Source organism: Leuciscus leuciscus (assembly GCF_965113295.1).
Source record: "Leuciscus leuciscus genome assembly, chromosome: 21".
In the NCBI taxonomy this organism is placed as follows: Eukaryota; Metazoa; Chordata; class Actinopteri; order Cypriniformes; family Leuciscidae; genus Leuciscus; species Leuciscus leuciscus.
In genome coordinates this window covers 8,342,191-8,360,218 of record NC_138745.1, presented here as the reverse complement: position 1 = coordinate 8,360,218, position 18,028 = coordinate 8,342,191, and the positions used below count along the sequence as shown (strand labels likewise).

General features: G+C 38.5%; 1 protein-coding gene and 1 long non-coding RNA gene across 2 annotated transcripts; both read left to right on the top strand.

Moving 5' to 3' along the window:
- The first annotated feature begins 145 nt into the window (after nucleotides 1-145).
- On the top strand, nucleotides 146-9,867 carry slc16a9b (solute carrier family 16 member 9b). Its single transcript, XM_082151537.1, has 6 exons — nucleotides 146-771; nucleotides 1,809-2,028; nucleotides 2,527-2,670; nucleotides 3,558-3,653; nucleotides 5,693-6,529; nucleotides 8,680-9,867. The coding sequence occupies exons 2-6, from the start codon at nucleotides 1,824-1,826 to the stop codon at nucleotides 8,862-8,864; spliced, it is 1,467 nt and encodes a 488-aa protein (XP_082007663.1). The 5' UTR covers nucleotides 146-771; nucleotides 1,809-1,823; the 3' UTR covers nucleotides 8,865-9,867.
- On the top strand, nucleotides 3,663-5,073 carry LOC309485011. The gene is made up of 2 exons (XR_014201023.1): nucleotides 3,663-3,876; nucleotides 4,030-5,073. It is a non-coding gene; the product is annotated as an uncharacterized lncRNA (long non-coding RNA).
- Nucleotides 9,868-18,028: the final 8,161 nt, after the last annotated feature.

Genomic DNA, 18,028 nt, shown 5'->3' with positions numbered 1-18,028 from the left:
AGTTTTGGGTGCAATGTTTTTTTTTTTTAAATGACACATAAGTGGAGTTCTAAAATACGCTTCTGAAGTGTGGACTATGGTCCCTTTAAGATGTGAAAGGAGGCAGATGATCCCGGTAACACGTGTCACGGCTGTATTGTCATCATCAACCGGTTCGGACTGGAACTGCATTGCACATACATAAAGATGCACGTGGCATGTGTTTACAATTTATTCTACTGTAAGAATTCAAATTAAACTTGTCAAATTAAGCAAATCCCATGAACGCAGTCTATATACATTGTCCATGTCACAGGAAAACTAACGTTACCCATTCTACCTTCGGTGTGACACAACGGATGCTTCCTGTAAATATATAATGGTATTTATCATTTCAACAGTGGCGAAAAGTAATCGTTTAAGTGTTAACGGGAATTGGTCAATGTCGGGTTGACTGCAGCCGTGCTGTGTTCATTGTCACAGAATAAGAAAGGAAGTTAGAGCATCGAAATGTGAAGCTGGGCCAGCGAGAACAGCTTCAAACCGGTTTAAACGCCAGGCAACAAAAGCTGGAGCTCATGCAGAACACACCGCACAATGATGAAGACAGACCGGGATGTTGCAGACCAACACATCCACAATCATTCACATCGATCACAGCGGTCATCTCACATTATGACATAATGATATGATATGACATTTAAAATCAAAACACCGGATTGTCCAACGAGCCAGTTCAACATCCTGGACTGAATTTACCACGGAAATCATCATCATTTCGCAGTTGGGGAGGTAAAGCTTTTACTTTCATTCTCTTAGTGAGACGTTATGATGTTTTTAATAGTACTATTCTTTAATATATTGGATATTCACATGACAAAAAGCAAACAGGTTTTCAGCTTTAAATGAATCCTATAGCCTACGTTTTTCATTGTTGTTTTCAGTTTTTTTTTTTACGTTGATAATATTCACAACAGTTTGAATTGTATTTGTGTGAAACTAATAAACAAAAACATAGGCTTATGTTGAAAATAAAGTATTTGAGTAGACCTAATATTCATCAGTATTACTGTACTGTTCTATGTGAACTGAACTGAGTGGACGATGACATCATTTTTTGCAGAATTGTATTATAGATGAAATGAACTCATTTAATTACTGATGATCTTTACAACGGAACTGAATCAACACTGAACTGACTTCAGCTGAACAACAGCCAAATGCATCATTTTCCTGCTATCGCTGTAAAGCTGTTTTGAAACTATCTGTGTATTGTAAAACGCTGTATAAATAAAGGTGACTTGACTTGACAAGAGTTCAGGAGCGCGGATGAGCGGCACAGCTGCAGCTGTGCGCGCTCCTGAACTCTGCGTCCGTGCGCTGCTTTTACGCGCATTCCCTACACCTTGTTCTTTGGTGTTGCGGTGTTGTTCTTTATGTAAGAAGTTAAGTTGAGGTTGAAATGCAAGATATGTTCCTCCACGAATAAAATCATATAAATGAATAATTGTGTTGCCTGGTAAACCCTTCAATATGGGGAAGATGGCAATATCCGAAATCCTTGTGGGGATTTGATTTGGTCCCCATGACCAACAGCTTATAAATCATACTAAATTATGTTTTTTGAAAATGTAAAAATGCAGAAAGTTTTCTGTGATGGGAAGGTGTATGGGTAGGGTTAGTGTAAGGGGAAAGAATGTACAGTTTATATACAGTATAAAAATCATGTCTATGGAAAGTCCCCATAAACATGATAACGTGTGTGTGTGAAAGAAATGAAATGTAATTTTTTGTCTGAACGATGTCTTTAAATGTGTTTTTCACCACAGGACCCCAGTGTAAACATGAGCGCAGGGAACACAAAGCAAGCCCCGGACGGTGGATGGGGTTGGGCCATTGTGGTTGCCTCTTTCATGGGTCAGCTCCTGGCCTACGGCTCGCCTCAGTCTGTGGGGGTGCTTTATCCGGAATGGCTGAACACCTTCCAGGACGGCAAAGGCACAACAGCGTGGGTCGGCTCTCTCGTGTCTGGGGTCGGACTCATTGCTAGTAAGTTTTCAACATTGAAACGAGATACTTTATGCTTAATAAATATACCCTGCATAAAGATATGCATTGCATCCCCTTTGTTCCGGGTAAATATACCATGGTAAACATAAACATAACTAACCACAATGAGTTTGACTATGCTTTCCATATGATCATAATTCAACTTCAAACTATAAATACTGAGCAATTATTAAAGGAAAAGTTTCTCATTCTTTTATTATAAGTCTTTGACCTTGTTTTTCATTATGAAACTTGTTTACCAATATAAAATAAAGAGTAGCGTGTCAAATCAATAGGGCTACAATTGTGACTAATGATTTTCGGTTTGTGTCAGTGGGACATTTGATGTCATGTCCTGTGCTTTCATAAGTCAATCAAAATCTGCACTTCAAATCTGCCTAGTTAAATGCATCAGATTTTTTTAAGCAGTTATTGATTGTATTTCTATTTTGAGTTTCCCATTCTCTAATAAGGTGATGCTTTTGTCCTTTTGCACAGGTCCCATCTGCAGTGCCTGTGTTGTGAACTTCGGGGCCAGGCCTGTAACCATCTTCAGCGGGGTCATGGTCTCCGGAGGGCTTATGCTGAGCGCTTTTGCACCCAATGTTCAGTTTCTCATATTTTCCTATGGGATAGTTGTTGGTAAGTATCTCACATTTCAAAGTCTGAATGTTGGCCGATAGACGATATAATGCGAAGATTTTTGCTAAAATTAAATGCACTTATTTCACAATATTTGCTGAAAATGTAATAAACATTAAAAAGTCGCCATATTTATTGGCATATTAAATCCTATTTTAATATCTATTATATCTATAAATGTATTATTAACTTAAATGGGTAGTTCACCCAAAAAATGAAAATTCTGTTATTAATTACTCATCTTCATGTCGTTTCAAACCCGTATGACTTTCGTTCATCTTCGGAACACAAATGAAGATCTTTTTGATCAAATCTGAGAGCTTTCTGTCCCTCCATTGACAGCTTCACAACTGACACTTTGACGCTTCAAAAAGTTCATACAGAGATCGTAAAACTAATCCATATGAATTGAGCGGTTTAGTCCAAATTTTTTCTGAAGAGACTCGATCGCTTTAAATGATGAACAGATTGAATTTAGGCTTTTATTCACATTTAAATATTCATCAACTCACACATCAGTTGTGGTAAATGGAAGGTCAAATGTTCCCTTGTCGTGCGAGAACCAATTTCAAAACCAAGCTCTCAGATTTCATCAAAAAGATCTTCATTTGTGTTCTGAAGATGAACAAAAGTCTGAAGGGTTTGGAACGACATGAGGGTTAGTAATTAATGACAGACTATATATGACATTTTTGGGTGAACAATCCCTTCAATTATTCTGTAGTTTAGGGGGATATTTAGAGTTTGAGTATGGTCTTGTGCTCAAGCCCCCTTTTCTTGGACAGCAACACAAATCTGTTTGCCTTTATTATAGTTGATTATAAGATTATAATGAAGATCAAATGAGCAGGTGAACTTTTCTTTAACCTCACACTTTTATTATACAGGACTAGGCTGTGGACTTGTTTATGCTGCTACTGTAACCATCACTTGCCAGTATTTCGACAAGAGACGCGGTCTTGCTCTCGGCATTGTTACAACAGGTAGGCTAAATATATGATCAGTTGAAAATAATACACTACTAGTCCAATGTTTAGACACACTTGACTAAATTTATGTTTCTCATCATTTTAAAAAACATTTTTATCTCAAAGCATGAATATAAATTTCTATACAAAGCTGACATTTTATTAGTTTAATTATTTATTTATTACAAATGGATGAGTAGGATCGGATGGGGAAATATGTAGCACATATGAACAAGGGGTTCATAAGGGATTCTTATTAAAAAAATCACAATACGATTTCCCTCCCAAATCATGCAGCCCTAATAAGTACTATTTTTACACATTTTAGAAAACTAGTAGTCATGAAAACTATTTTTTATATATTCCTTTTTTTTTTTAAACCGCATTGAAGGGCAATGCGGTTTAAAAAAAAAAGGAATATATAAAAAATAGTTTTCATGACTACTAGTTTTCTAAAATGTGTAAAAATAGTACTTATTAGGGCTGCATGATTTGGGGGGGAAATCGTATTGTGATTTTTTTAATAAGAATTGCGATTATGATATAAAATGTGCAAAATATTCCAGGTTTGCAGAGCTGCACAATTTGGCCATATATTCTCTATTGTTGATAAGCACTTATCATTACAATGTTGCGTTCCCAAATGCAAAGAGCAGCAGTTTCTGTGAATAATAATGAGCTGCTCACATGTAAGAACACAGTGCCCTGCTTTCTAAGATCAAAGTGAACGATAAATGGAGTTATTGTCTCCCAAAAGAAAGAACCTATTCTGAACTGCCTGGAACGAGTCAACTGTAATTTCAGTCTTGCTTCCTGCACGAACCTTCAGACGTTTGTGACAAATCAGCATAAAGCCAGCCTAGCTTCATTGGCTGCTCACAAAAACCATCTACTTTGACCCGCCCTCAAACACTGTAGTTGTAGCTGAGGCCTGGAAGAGTTTGGTTCATGTTGTCTAAAATTCGAGAAGACGCTATTTTCTGAGCTGCGAAAGGAAATGAAGATGCCATGTTTATTTTGAGAAACTGTTTTTTTTTTTGTTTTTTTTTTCTAGTTTGCATGTAAACCCATTTTAGGAGACCTTCAAAACAAAATTAGGAAACTCTAGCCCTCTGGTGCTCTTCGCGTGTCGGTCAAAAATTACAAAAACGTGTTTTTTTTTGTTTTTTTGTCAATGAAATGAATGTACTATATTTTAGTTTGATAATGTTTTATAATTAATATTTTGTATTTTTAGGGGATTTTTTTATACTAAATTATATTTACGCTGTATTTATAAACCATTTATTAACTTTTTGAGCATAGACCTGAAAGTTACATTTCCAACTTAAACTGTCGTAAATCTTAAACGCTTTAGAGCACAGAAGAGTACGATCTCTTTTCAAAGACGACACTTGGCAGATTATTGCTGAAGTGAAAAAAGTTTTACAAAGTGTGAATTTGAAAAAAAGTAACAGAATTTTACGTGTATTGTTATATACAAAATGCACAAAGATACTATTTTCAATTTTTATATGAAATATATTTTCAAAATCACATTTTACTCTAAACTGCAAGAAAAATCAAGCCATAAATCTAAAAAAGTTTAAATTTGAGCTTGATATCTTGATATAAAATTCACTTTCAGTAAGATTTTGTTTGGCTGCAGTACCAACATTTTTCACTAGATAAAATTTGTTTCCAATTAATTTCCAATGTGGTCATTTTTGACCGCGAGGAGCACAAGTGTGACTATTTTTTACAGGACCATTTACCTTTTCGAATCATGTCCACAATTTTTTTTGTGTGTGTGTGTTCACATAGCAAGTGCCAAAACCTTTACCAAATTTCATACCATTCCAATGAAGTAAAAAAAAAAAAAAAGTAAAATTTTTCATTCAAAAATGACCGAAGAGCACCAGAGGGATTAATTAAATCGAAGCCTTTGCAATTTGATAATCGCACTAAACCATATCACAATTTTCGGTTTTACTTCGATTAATCATGCAGCCATAGTACTAATAACATTCATATCCAATTAAAGTAAGCCAATTCAATCCTTCTCATGTTTCCAGGTACAAGTATTGGAGGTTTTCTCTACGCTACAGCACAAAATGAGTTCATTGCACTCTTTGGACTCGACGGCTGCCTTTTGTTAATTGGCTGTTTTGCACTAAACATCATCGCCTGTGCTGGACTCATGAGACCACTGCACCTGCCGGCCTACTACCTGAAACAGAGAGCAGCGCTGGTCGAGAAGGCAGAGGAGAAGGTTCTGGAAAAGAGCCCTGTCGTGGAGGACCCCATCAAGAAAAACCAGTCCGCCAATGTTCTCATCACGGGAGAGACGAAAGAGCCTCCACCGTACGAGAAGAGCCTCCTGAGTTATGTGGCGTTGGTGCGGCTCATAAAGAAGAAACAGAAGGAGTACTTAGAATACTTGAAGTCGACAGGGGAACTGCTTAAGAACAGGGTCTTCTTGGCCATGTGCGTGTCTTTGTTTTCGTATTGCCTGGGTGCGTACACTCCTCTTCTCTTCCTGGAGGATTTGGCCCAGAGCGAGGGTCTGGTCGATGGCATCAGCACCATCCCGCTGGTCTCCATCATGTCCATTGCTGCAGGAGTGGGGAAGCTGTTGCTGGGCGTCACGATGGACATCCGCTGGATGAACAGCATCTTTCTGTACACCTTCACCCTGCTGGGCTCAGGGGTGGCTCTTCTCATTATCCCCGTCACCAAGAACTACACTGGGCTGCAGGTCATCTCAGCGGTGCTGGGCTTCTTTTCTGGAAACTGGTCCGTCGTTCCCTACATGACCACTAAGGTTGTGGGAATGGATCGTCTGACTGAGGCATATGGGATCCTAATGTTCTTTGGTGGATTTAGTATAATGCTCGGACCACCTGTCGCAGGTAATTTTTTTTTACTTGTTGCCATGATTTTAGTTCAGACGCTATGCAAGCCTTTAAAATGAACTTAATTCACTAATTAATTAGTACGGACTGGCCAAAATCTGAATTCTATATCTGAATTTTTCTTTTCAGTTCATCAGTGGGATTTTGAATTGGGAGTTCACTTCAGTTATTAGCAAATTAATTAGTACAGACCAGAAGTTGGAAAAAATAGAATTTAAAGGGATACTCCACTTTTTTCTGGAAATAGGCTCATTTTACAACTCCCCCAGAGTTAAACAGTTGAGTTTTACCGTTTTCGAATCCATTCAGCCAATCTCCGGGTCTGGGGGTCCCACTTTTAGCATAGCTTAGCATAATGAATTGAACCGGACAAGACCATTAGCATCTCTCTCAAAAAAATTAACAAAGAGTTTCGATATTTTTCCTATTTAAAACTTGACTCTTTTGTAGTTACATCGTGTACTAAGACCGACGGAAAATGAAAAGTTGCGATTTTCTAGGCTGATATGGCTAGGAACTATACTCTCATTCCTGCGTAATAATCAAGAAACTTTGCTGCCGTAACATGAGTGCAGCAGGCGTAATGATATGACGCAGCGCATGCCGCCTGATAATAGGCTACTGAGCTGGGGACTATTATCAGGCGCTGCGTCATATCATTACGCCTGCTGCACACATGGTACGGCAGCAAAGTTTCTTGATTATTACGCAGGAATGAGAGTATAGTTCCTAGCCATATCAGCCTAGAAAATCGCAACTTTTCATTTTCCGTCGGTCTTAGTACACGATGTAACTACAGAAGAGTCAAGTTTTAAATAGGAAAAATATCGAAACTCTTTGTTAATTTTTTTGAGAGAGATGCTAATGGTCTTGTCCGGTTCAATTCATTATGCTAAGCTATGCTAAAAGTGGGACCCCCAGACCCGGAGATTGGCTAAACGGTAAAACTCAACTGTTTAACTCTGGAGGAGTTGTAAAATGAGCCTATTTCCAAAAAAAGTGGAGTATCCCTTTAAGAATCAGCTTCTTTTCAATTCATCAGTGGGAATTGGTCACAAATCACAGGATGCTGAATTGGAATGACTTGGGGATAACGATTTATTTGGAATACTTTGGCAAAAATTTGAACATTTTGGGACATTATGTGTTTTTCCACCATACTACGTAAAATTTAAGTTAATTAATTAAATATATATGAATACATTTATATAGGTGGGTCAATGACATTCCTTTTTTTGCCAGGTTCTATTTGTTTATCCAAAAATACATGAAAATTGCAATTCAAATATGGAATACAACTCTTCTATAATGAAGATGACTTTAATTTCTGAATTAAAGGATAGGTTCTCTGATTGATTTTCAACCAGCTTTGTATCGTTACGATGTCAGTAGTATATGAAAATTAACTTCTCTGTTACCTATTACACAAAGATATGTCTGTTTATTTGTCAGCAAAACATGCATCATTTAATAACTTATTTTAAAAGAATGATTAAGATGTGTGAAATCACATGTATTTAAGTTGTAAGGAAAATATGATATTGCTTTTACCTTGATGGTTACACCACATGACATTTTAGAGAGCATAATTTTGAAACTTCCGCATCAGACTTCCGCATTTTTGTATCCCTGCCGACGGACAGTCAGATCAACAGTTGGAGCGGCACCAAAATCAAAGTGCATTATGAATGATGACGTTCTTGGCAAAAGGGAACGCCACAGCGCTTTTTCTTTGTCTTGTTTTCTCTAGTCATGTAGCATATATATATATATACACAACCTTTTACAAATAATGATTTAGATGTATTTTTATTATTTTTTTATGAAACACATGAAACCAACATAAATACAAAGAGTACATTTCCAAAGCGTTTTAAACTAGATTTTTAAAAGATTATATTCCTTTATTTTGGACACTTTGTTTTCACTGACCCAGGTGACATTCAAACACTATGATTAGCTGTTTGAATTTGATTCCATATAATTATACTTTCATAAAATGAAAATTATAATGCTACATTCTTGATTAAGTTGTAAATTAATTCTTGATTAAGTTGTAAATGTGCCAAGAGTAAAGAGTCAGCAGGTTTACCTGTGGAGTGAGATACAGTATGTAACTCTGCCACTTGTTTGGTTTCTCACTCCAGGCTGGATTTACGACTGGATGCACTCCTACGACCTGGCGTTCTACTTCAGCGGGAGCTTCGTGCTGCTGGGAGGAGCTGGCCTTTTTCTCTCGGCTTTGTCCTGTTGGAACAAGAACCAGGATGAAACCAACACGCCAGACACAGAATATACTAAGGACTATGACAAAGTGGCAACAGTGGCCTGAAGCATGAATACAAGATTAACTGCTGTACAGAAGATGAATTCTCACACTGTAATAACAAAAAAGCTGAAGCCGCTGAACATGCTGGATGTTTTTACTCAGCATGTTACACTGAAGAATTCTAGAAAATGAAGAAAGGACCGTGCTTAGACTTGTGGCCTTGTTTTAGGAGGCTCTGGTCCTGCATTCAGAACACTCTTTTAGACTTTCTTTTAGATTTTGTTTTGTTTTACTACCATCGTGGTAGTCTTCAGTACCACGTTTTACCGATTTTAGAGAAACAATGTTTTCAAACATCTCAAGTTTCATGAGATGACTGTTTTTTTCTTTCTTTCTATAGACGTACAAGACTTCACTACCCTAAACAGCAAATTAATGTCATTTTTGTATTTGATTAATATTCCACAATCTGAAAAACATTCTTCAGTATTTGGACGGGTGATAATCAATGTCTTGTGCTGTACCAAAGTTATGATTGTTGTTGAGTTATTTATTGTATTTGATTTGTTGCTTTTATGTTTATGCCTTGTTTTTTATGAAAAAAAAAAAAAAGTTGGATTTCTTAGTGACAGACTATTGTCTGTAGTTGATTTAAAAGCACATGCTATTAAGGAATACGTATCTGTGAAAATGCTGTCAGGTTGTTTAATAGCAGTTTAGCCATCTTTTAATTTCTTTATTTGTATACTTTTTTAAATACCAGCTCTTATTGACTGTTTTACACGTTTTGCAATAGGCTGTGTATGTTTGTATTTGTACTGCCTTCTTTTTTCTTTTTTACCGTGGAAAGACATTGTTACTTGAAATATGTTTTTAATATTCAAGGAACAGTGAAAAGTGGAATAGGACACATGGGTATATATTTGCTCCACCACTGTAAAAAACGATTACAGGAATCTTTCTGGTTATGGCACCTTTAGATGTAGTGCCATTATTATTTATGTGTCTTTTATTGTTTTATTTGCATTTGTATGTTTTTTATAATTAAAGTATTGATGATATAATTGTTGCTTGCTTTATAGCCAGTTTTCTTTTTTAACAGCCTATTTTTTCAACACTAGTCATGGCCTGTTCACGCAAAATGCAAACAATGCCAGACTTAGCCTACTGTAAAGATTTGCACTGGGTTTCATTAGACTGCCATGAGAGGTGGCCTTGCCATCTCCATGGAAACAGTAACCATAGTGAATGCAATCAGAGGTCCATTTATGCAGTCACCAGTGTTTGTTTGCCTGCAGGTTTTGATAAAGGTTGTAAAATGATGATACAAATAGTTTTTGATGCTTATATATGTAATCAAATCGAAGCTGTGATAGATATTACTCTGCATAACCTAGAATAGAATATTGTTCAACACAAGTTGAAACCAAACACTAGACTGATTCCCAGATTTATCTACACTGAACAAAATTATAAACGCAACACTTTTGTTTTTGCCCCCATTTTTCATGAGCTGAACTCAAAGACCTAAGATTTGTTCTATGTACACAAAAGGCCTATTTCTCTCAAATATTGTTCACAAATCTGTCTAAATTTGTGTAAGTGAGCACTTCTCCTTTGCAGAGATAATCCATCCACCTCACAGGTGTGGCATATCAAGATGCTGATAAGACAGCATGATTATTGCACAGGTGTGCCTTAGGCTGGCCACAATACGACAATTCACCATGACGCCACAACAATAATAGACGTTCTTCCGGGTGGCAAAAGCTGAAGTGTTCCTATGGCAACGCTAGTAAATTGCTTGGAAGGGAGACCCACCGTCAGCAGTAGCCTGATCTACATTTCAACAGGTAAGTTGATTCAAAAACAGACGTTATGGAAATTCAGACATAGTTAACATGATCATTGAGGGACTGATTAACTAATTCAGGAGATAGCAATAAATGAAATGCCTAACCTTGGTCATAGTAGATGTAGCGCTAGTCTACTAAGTTACCATAATTTTTTAATGAGCCTCAGCCTACCATTGAGTAGTTCTTTTAGTGACTGTTGCTGTTTGACTTCCAATATGTTAGGCTATGGTTGATGGTCTATTTCCCTGTTATCTAACTAAAAAGGCTATGATTGTTTTCTGTTGCTCGGATCGGATGGCACAGATGTGAGATTTTGACGGTGAAATGGATAGTGCGCTGTAGCCTAGCGCTACTCAGCTAGGCATTCACTCAAAATAAACTTGCGGTGATGATGAAACCAATGTGGTACACACATCAAGTAGCCTACAACTATATTTAGCTTTTTCTATTTATTCCATTGACATTTGATCAGTAGCCTACATGACACTAGAAGTTCTGTCTCTTCCTTGTATAATACTTTTACTTCAAGCAGTGACCGGCAATGAGTCTGATCTTCAAAAGAGACCTTAAGTTTACTAATATTAGTCTCGAATTTCCCCAGCTGAAGATAATTATGCTCTGCTATGATTTTGTAGATGGACAGTTTTGATAATACACGAAACAGAGTTGAACAGCAAGCAGGGTTGGCAGCAGAAAGGTAAACGTTGAATGAATCATATAATTTACGGGATCATTAAGATTTCCTCTTGGCAGTTTTAATATTGGTTGTTTGCACGTTCTTCCAGTCACTCTGCAATTTAACAGAACCACTATTTTTGACATTGAACATTAGGGACCTGACAGAGCAAAGCAGAATAGAGAAGTGACTGCAATGAGAGGGAGCCCAAAGACAGGCAGGAGTATCCAATCCAGACAGAAAGAAGGCAGGCAGTTGCTTTCAGCGACAGACTGAGGGAGAGACTGAAAGTTTTCACATGAAATATGTCTAATCTTTCTGCATATGTTCTCCAGTTGGAAAAATCTGATACCAATAGGTACATTAGTAAACTGAAGCTCTCATTTGAAGATCAGATTTTGTCTTTGCCACATCCATACAATCTAGATGGCTAGTATGCTGCTGATGCTAATAAATTGCCCCCTGTTCAGTATCTTGACCTTTTTAACCACCTGATTAACACTCCAGGCCCTTGTACAGGTGAGGCTTTGCGAGCCTATATGTCACTAGAGGCATTTAACTATTTTGTTTGAGATCATATCCAAAACATCAAGCAGCATGATCTATCAGAAACAAGTCCTGTTGCTTTTGTCACTGCCACAGTGGCTCCAGGACAGCGGATCAAAGAAGAAAAATACAAACCCTGGGTTTGTATTAGTAGAAATGGCTGTATTGTTGCAACCTACTGCGCTTGTGCAGCAGGTTTAGGAGAGGCCTGCAGCCACATTGCTGCTCTCCTGTTTGCCATTGAAAGCATTACACAAAGCAGAGACAGAACTGAAGTGCCATGTACTAATATCCCATGTTAATGGAAGAAATGTGAAAAGCAAAACATCGCTAGCTGTACTGCTGAAAATCTTGACATGTCACATCCACATCCAGCATGGTAAGGTATTGAATGGCAGACAGAGGAAAAAAAGGAAGGAAGTACCAGGGTTATCTGTCCAGGAGCAACAGCAAGCTTTTGCAGAGCTGAGAGAGATCCTGCCCACTGCAGCAGTTTTAGTCAGGGACAGCAGTGACACCGACACCGCTTCAGAATCAGAGGATGCTGTAGATTACCCACAACTCCCATACAGATTAGCAAGACTAACTAATGTTGACAATTGCTCTCCACATATATTATCGATGATGCCATTCCCACCAAGGCACAGATTGACAATCTGTCTCAAGCAACCGTTGCTCAGTCCCAGTACACCTTTGGAGTGCTCAGAGAAGAGGAAGAGTGACTGCCAGCAACATCCACAGGGTCATCAAACGCAAAGCAGATGGAGCTTCAGCTGTAAGGACCATCATGCAGTATAATACCAGGAGTATCTCCCACTTCCCCTCAGTAAAATGGGGTACTGAACACAAAGACACTGCAAGAGATGAGTTTTATCGGCACATGACAACAGTACACACAGACTTTGTTTTGAAACGCACAGGCCTTGTCATCTACCAGCCTTACCCATTCCTTGCAGCATCACCTGATGGGATCTCAACATGTGACTGTCATGGAGATGCAGTTCTGGAAATTAAATGCCCTATCAAATACAAGGACTTGTGCTCTATTGAGATCCTACAAATCCAAGATCCAACTTTTTGCTTAGATACCCATGGCAATCTGAAGAAGGCACACCAGTATTATGATCTGGTACAAACACAAATGCTAGTGACCAACTGTACTCAGTGCAACTTTGTTATTTGGACAGAGCCTGGCCTTGTCATCGTCAATGTGTCACGAGATGAAGATCATATCACTAATTTGTTGCACCAAACTAAAGTGTTTGTTGAAACAAACCTTATCCCAGAACTCTTTAAGAAGAAAATGGAAACAAGTCAGGATGATGCAGTCATTTGCACTTGCAGCAGACCCAAGTTTGGAAGGACCATAATCTGTTCTAATGAAAACTGCAGTGTGAAAATGTACCACTACAGTTGTGTAGGCATCAAAAGAAAGACAAAACAGTGGCTATGTGGCAGATGTAGATAATGCACACATGAATATGTACAGCATATTGGTACACATACAACATACAACACTTTTTCAATTTCAATTTAATGTAAATCATACTTAGTATATTTGATCTATTCTTGCCTCTTTCTCATCTAGTAAATATTGTAATTATCTTTTTTTTATTGTGCTTTCATTTAATGTTTTATTGAATGTTTTAAATAGAAAGTAGACTGTTAGCTCAACTTGTGCTGAAAAGAAAATAAGAGACAACACTTACCTAATAAATGTTTCACGAGTTCACACTTACATCAATTAAACAGAGTATTATGCGTATTTGGTGTGCTCTCTGGGGGAGGGCTCCGAGAACCCAGAGTACTCCCCCCGTTGTTGTAAGAGTATTTAGGACTAGAAGTGAGGAGGGTGGTGGAGGGATGCTGTTAAACTGTCAACGAACAGAGGTAAGTTTGCTGTATATATACACGGTCACCGTGATTTTGCCAAGTAAGACATGTTCCTGGAGCAACATATTTTGTTGATCCTGGAATAACATTCCTGTCCCAAAATTTTGTCCTTACTTACCCTATCCCTACCCCTAAACCTAACCCTACCCATAACTTTTCCCTAAAATCAGAGGGAAATTATAGGTGAATAACACTGATGTCGAAGCACCTCACCATGGTTCTAAGCCTAAACTTGACATAAACTGTAAACTTGTCCCTCAAATCTGATTGGTTGATTGGAAAGTTTTTGACTTGAGAACATGTAGTACTTGGTGATATCACGTTCACCATATATACACACACTTCTTAACTTAGTGATTGGGTTGATTAACAGAGTGTGCTCCACTCGTGTCTAATTAGGTTTGATTATCCAGTTGTGGATTAGGCAAGTTCTATAGGTACGGCATTAAGGGAGGAAGAACATGACAATGAAACCAAGTAAAATTGTACACAAAGAAAATGGACATTTATTAAAGATGTACATAGATATTTATCTTAAAAGAGAAAAAGAAAGAATAACAATACAATGAATACAATAATAAATAAAATAATCCAAAAATAAATCAGTGAAGTACACAACAAAGTTAAGAGCAAAGGGTTTTGATTCAAATATCTTTTCACAAGAGTAATCACAAGAGATTCTAGCTAATCAATTTGTTAAAGAGTGAGAGGAACGTAATCGAAGTCTGGTAGCAGTATTGTTTAATAAGTTTAGGTCTAAGATTACTTAGAGCACAACAGACGGTCAATATGTCACTGGAGAGAGGAACAAGGGTCAGAGGGAGCGTTTTTTTCAGAATTCTAAAGATCTTGATGCGTTCAATAGCTCGCTCCACATGAATACGCAATGCTGAAAGTTGGCGGGCCCTCTCAACATCACACCCAAGTAGCTGCATGACCAGTACCAAGCCTAGCCAGGTGGTCACCTATCAGAAAACCTCTATCTGCCATCACCTGATTGCCTGGATTAATGTTACTATAAAAGCCAGACTTACCAATGATCTCTTTATCTGATATCCTCCCTCCCCACATTTTAGAAATAAATAATATTGAGCCATAGGGCGTGATACCTATTAGAGCCTTAAGAGTGTTATGGTGTTTATAATTCGACCAGGCTCTATAGCTCTAGCCCTGAGATTGAATGGCCTGTCAATGAAAAACTCAGTGCAGTCAATGATAACTACGCATTTCTTAAACCTCTTCTTGAACTTCTGTGGCATGTTTTTCCGAAGAACCTCTGCAGATGGCCAGGAGATTAAAAATTGGAGACGCTTTGCAAGAACAGGTATGACTTAGTTTATAACACTTGAAACAGATGCAGAGGACACACCAAACCAGAAACCAAGGTCTAAATGGGCAAGTCCGTGTCGGAGCTTCATCAAAGTTAAAAGAAGTTGATTCTCCTTGGAGATAACCCTTCTTTCTGAAATAAGCGGTGCAATTAAGTTCAAAATCCAAATAAACTCAGCAAAAGATGGCAGTCCAAAATAAAATTTAAATAATTTTTGTTTGCGCCTAATTTGACTAGCTGCATCATTCTCTGTGCAAATGAAATTTTCTGAAGAGATGGACAATTTTGACAGCTTGTCTTTGTAAGAGTCTCTCTCTAAACGCAACCTATGTACCTCTTGCTGTAGCATTTTACACATATGACATTGTCCCGCATTGTCTTGGCCGTCCCCTTCTTCTTCCTGGTTGTCTTCTATGTCAGGAACAATCTCTGGTTCTGGTCCTGGTCCAGCAGCAGAATAAAGCTGTCTCCTTCTCACTGCTCGATGGTACCGACCCTGTTTATCTGCTGCTCTCTTAGCAGATGCGGTTGGATCGGCTAACTCAGGTCCCAGGTGTTGCGAAGGAGCACAGTCAGGGTGGTCGGGGTCAGGGTTCGGACAACCTGCATAATAAACATAAAGACATAGACCATTTAAGCATGTGCTCTTAAGTAACTATATTTTACCAAATGTTTACAATTTCAATTTTGGACACTGGAGAGTTCAAGTTAGGCCTAACAAAGCAAGCTTTACAATGAACACTGCTGTTTGTTAGCCTGGGACTAGACCTTAATTGTACAAAATGTCCCCTCTGTAATGTAGGCAGTAGGGCAGTTCACGTTTCATCCTTTAAAAACTGCACAGAACACAGTAGCTTCAGTAGAACAGCAGACTTAGGACAAAAGGGGTCGCTGTTGTTCAGTAAAAGCTTGCAGTCTTTTTTTCAGTGTAAACAAACACTTGACGAAACGTTAGTCAAAATTGAGTTTGCTTGCACTACATTAAAAAAAGACTGCAAGCTTTCAGTGTGTTACAGCTCCTACTTTTGCCCTTACATTTACACATTTAACTTGACCTTGTACTGTGGAAAGCATTGGAAAGCATATCGATTGGAAAGCTGGAGCAAAGTCAAGACGGTGACAGCTAGTTCTAAGCCATCAGCTGTGTAGCTGTGGGTGTTTCTTTACAGCTGGGCAAATGCTAGAGCTGATGTTAGCTAGCAGGCTAGCCATTATGTTTTGCTAAATTACTCAAAGACAACCAAACCAAACATTTTATACATTACCTGTGAGAAAATGTCTTCCACAAACACGATGATGGAGGTCTGGTTCCCAGTCTGCCCCGTTAGAAATGGCTACTCTTTTGCTGTATATTTGGCGGCGCAACCCCAAACACAACACGTTTTCATCATCGTTTCAACTTTGATCAACAACAATGTTTTTAACTATGTAACTGTTTACAGTAGCCGGCTGGATCTCTTCAGTTGGTCAGTAGAAGCCGCTCGCGTTCTGCCACCCGGAAGTATCTTGGTGCCTATTGTTTACAAACATTCTGAAATCCCGTATAAAAGGCCACTCTAAAATGTGCAGTTTTATCACACAGCACAATGCCACAGATGTCGCAAGTTTTGAGGGAGCGTGCAATTGGCATGCTGACTGCAGGAATGCCCACCAGAGCTGTTGCCTGTGAATTGAATGTTCATTTCTCTACCATAAGCCGTCTCCAAATGCGTTTCAGAGAATTTGGCAGTACATCCAACCGGCCTCACAACCGCAGACCACGTGTAACCACACCAGCCCAGGACCTCCACATCCAGCATCTTCACCTCCAAGATCGTCTGAGACCAGCCACCTGGACAGCTGCTGCAACAATCGGTTTGCATAACCAAAGAATTTCTGCACAAACTGCCAGAAACCGTCTCAGGGAAGCTCATCTGCATGCTCGTCGTCCTCATCGGGGTCTTGACCTGACTGCAGTTCGTCGTCGTGACCGACTTGAGTGGGCATCTGGCACTTTGGAGAGGTGTTCTCTTCACGGATGAATCTCGGTTTTCACTGTACAGGGCAGATGGCAGACAGTGTGTATGGCGTTGTGTGGGTGAGCGGTTTGCTGATGTCAACGTTGAAAATCGAGTGGCCCATGGTGGCGGTGGGGTTATGGTATGGGCAGGCGTATGTTATGGACAACGAACACAGGTGCATTTTATTGATGGCATTTTGAATGTGAGGCAAATGGTGGTCACACCAGATACTGACTGGTTTTCCCAGACCCCCCTAATACCGTAAAACTGCACATTTTAGAGTGGCCTTTTATTGTGGCCAGCCTAAGGCACACCTGTGCAATAATCATGCTGTCTAATCAGCATCTTGATATGCCACACCTGTGAGGTGGATGGATTATCTAGGCAAAGGAGAAGTGCTCACTAACACAGATTAAGACAGATTTGTGAACAATATTTGAGAGAAATAGGACTTTTGTGTACATAGAACAAGTCTTAGATCTTTGAGTTCAGCTCATGAAAAATGGGGGCAAAAACAAAAGTGTTACGTTTATCATTTTGTTCAGAGTATATTTATAAAACATTTCCAAATTTCACAAAAGCAAATGGGGAGATTATTCAAATAAAAAATGTCTCCTCAGCCACAGTGCAGAACATAATTAAACAGTCATCATAAATGCGACACTTCTACAGCTTATGGCTTTTATTATTGATTATACTGTATTTACATGTTAATTCTGGTTCAATATTTCTATGTGCATTTTATTGTGGACAGATAACCTGCTGCTTACACCCAAAAATAAAAATGATGTCATTAATTACTTACCCTCATGTAATTCCAAACCTGTAAGACATTTGTTCATCTTCGGTAGGCAAAATATCTTTTTGATGAAATCTGAGCGCTTTCTGTCCCTCCATGACAGCTATGCAAATACCATTTTGATCCT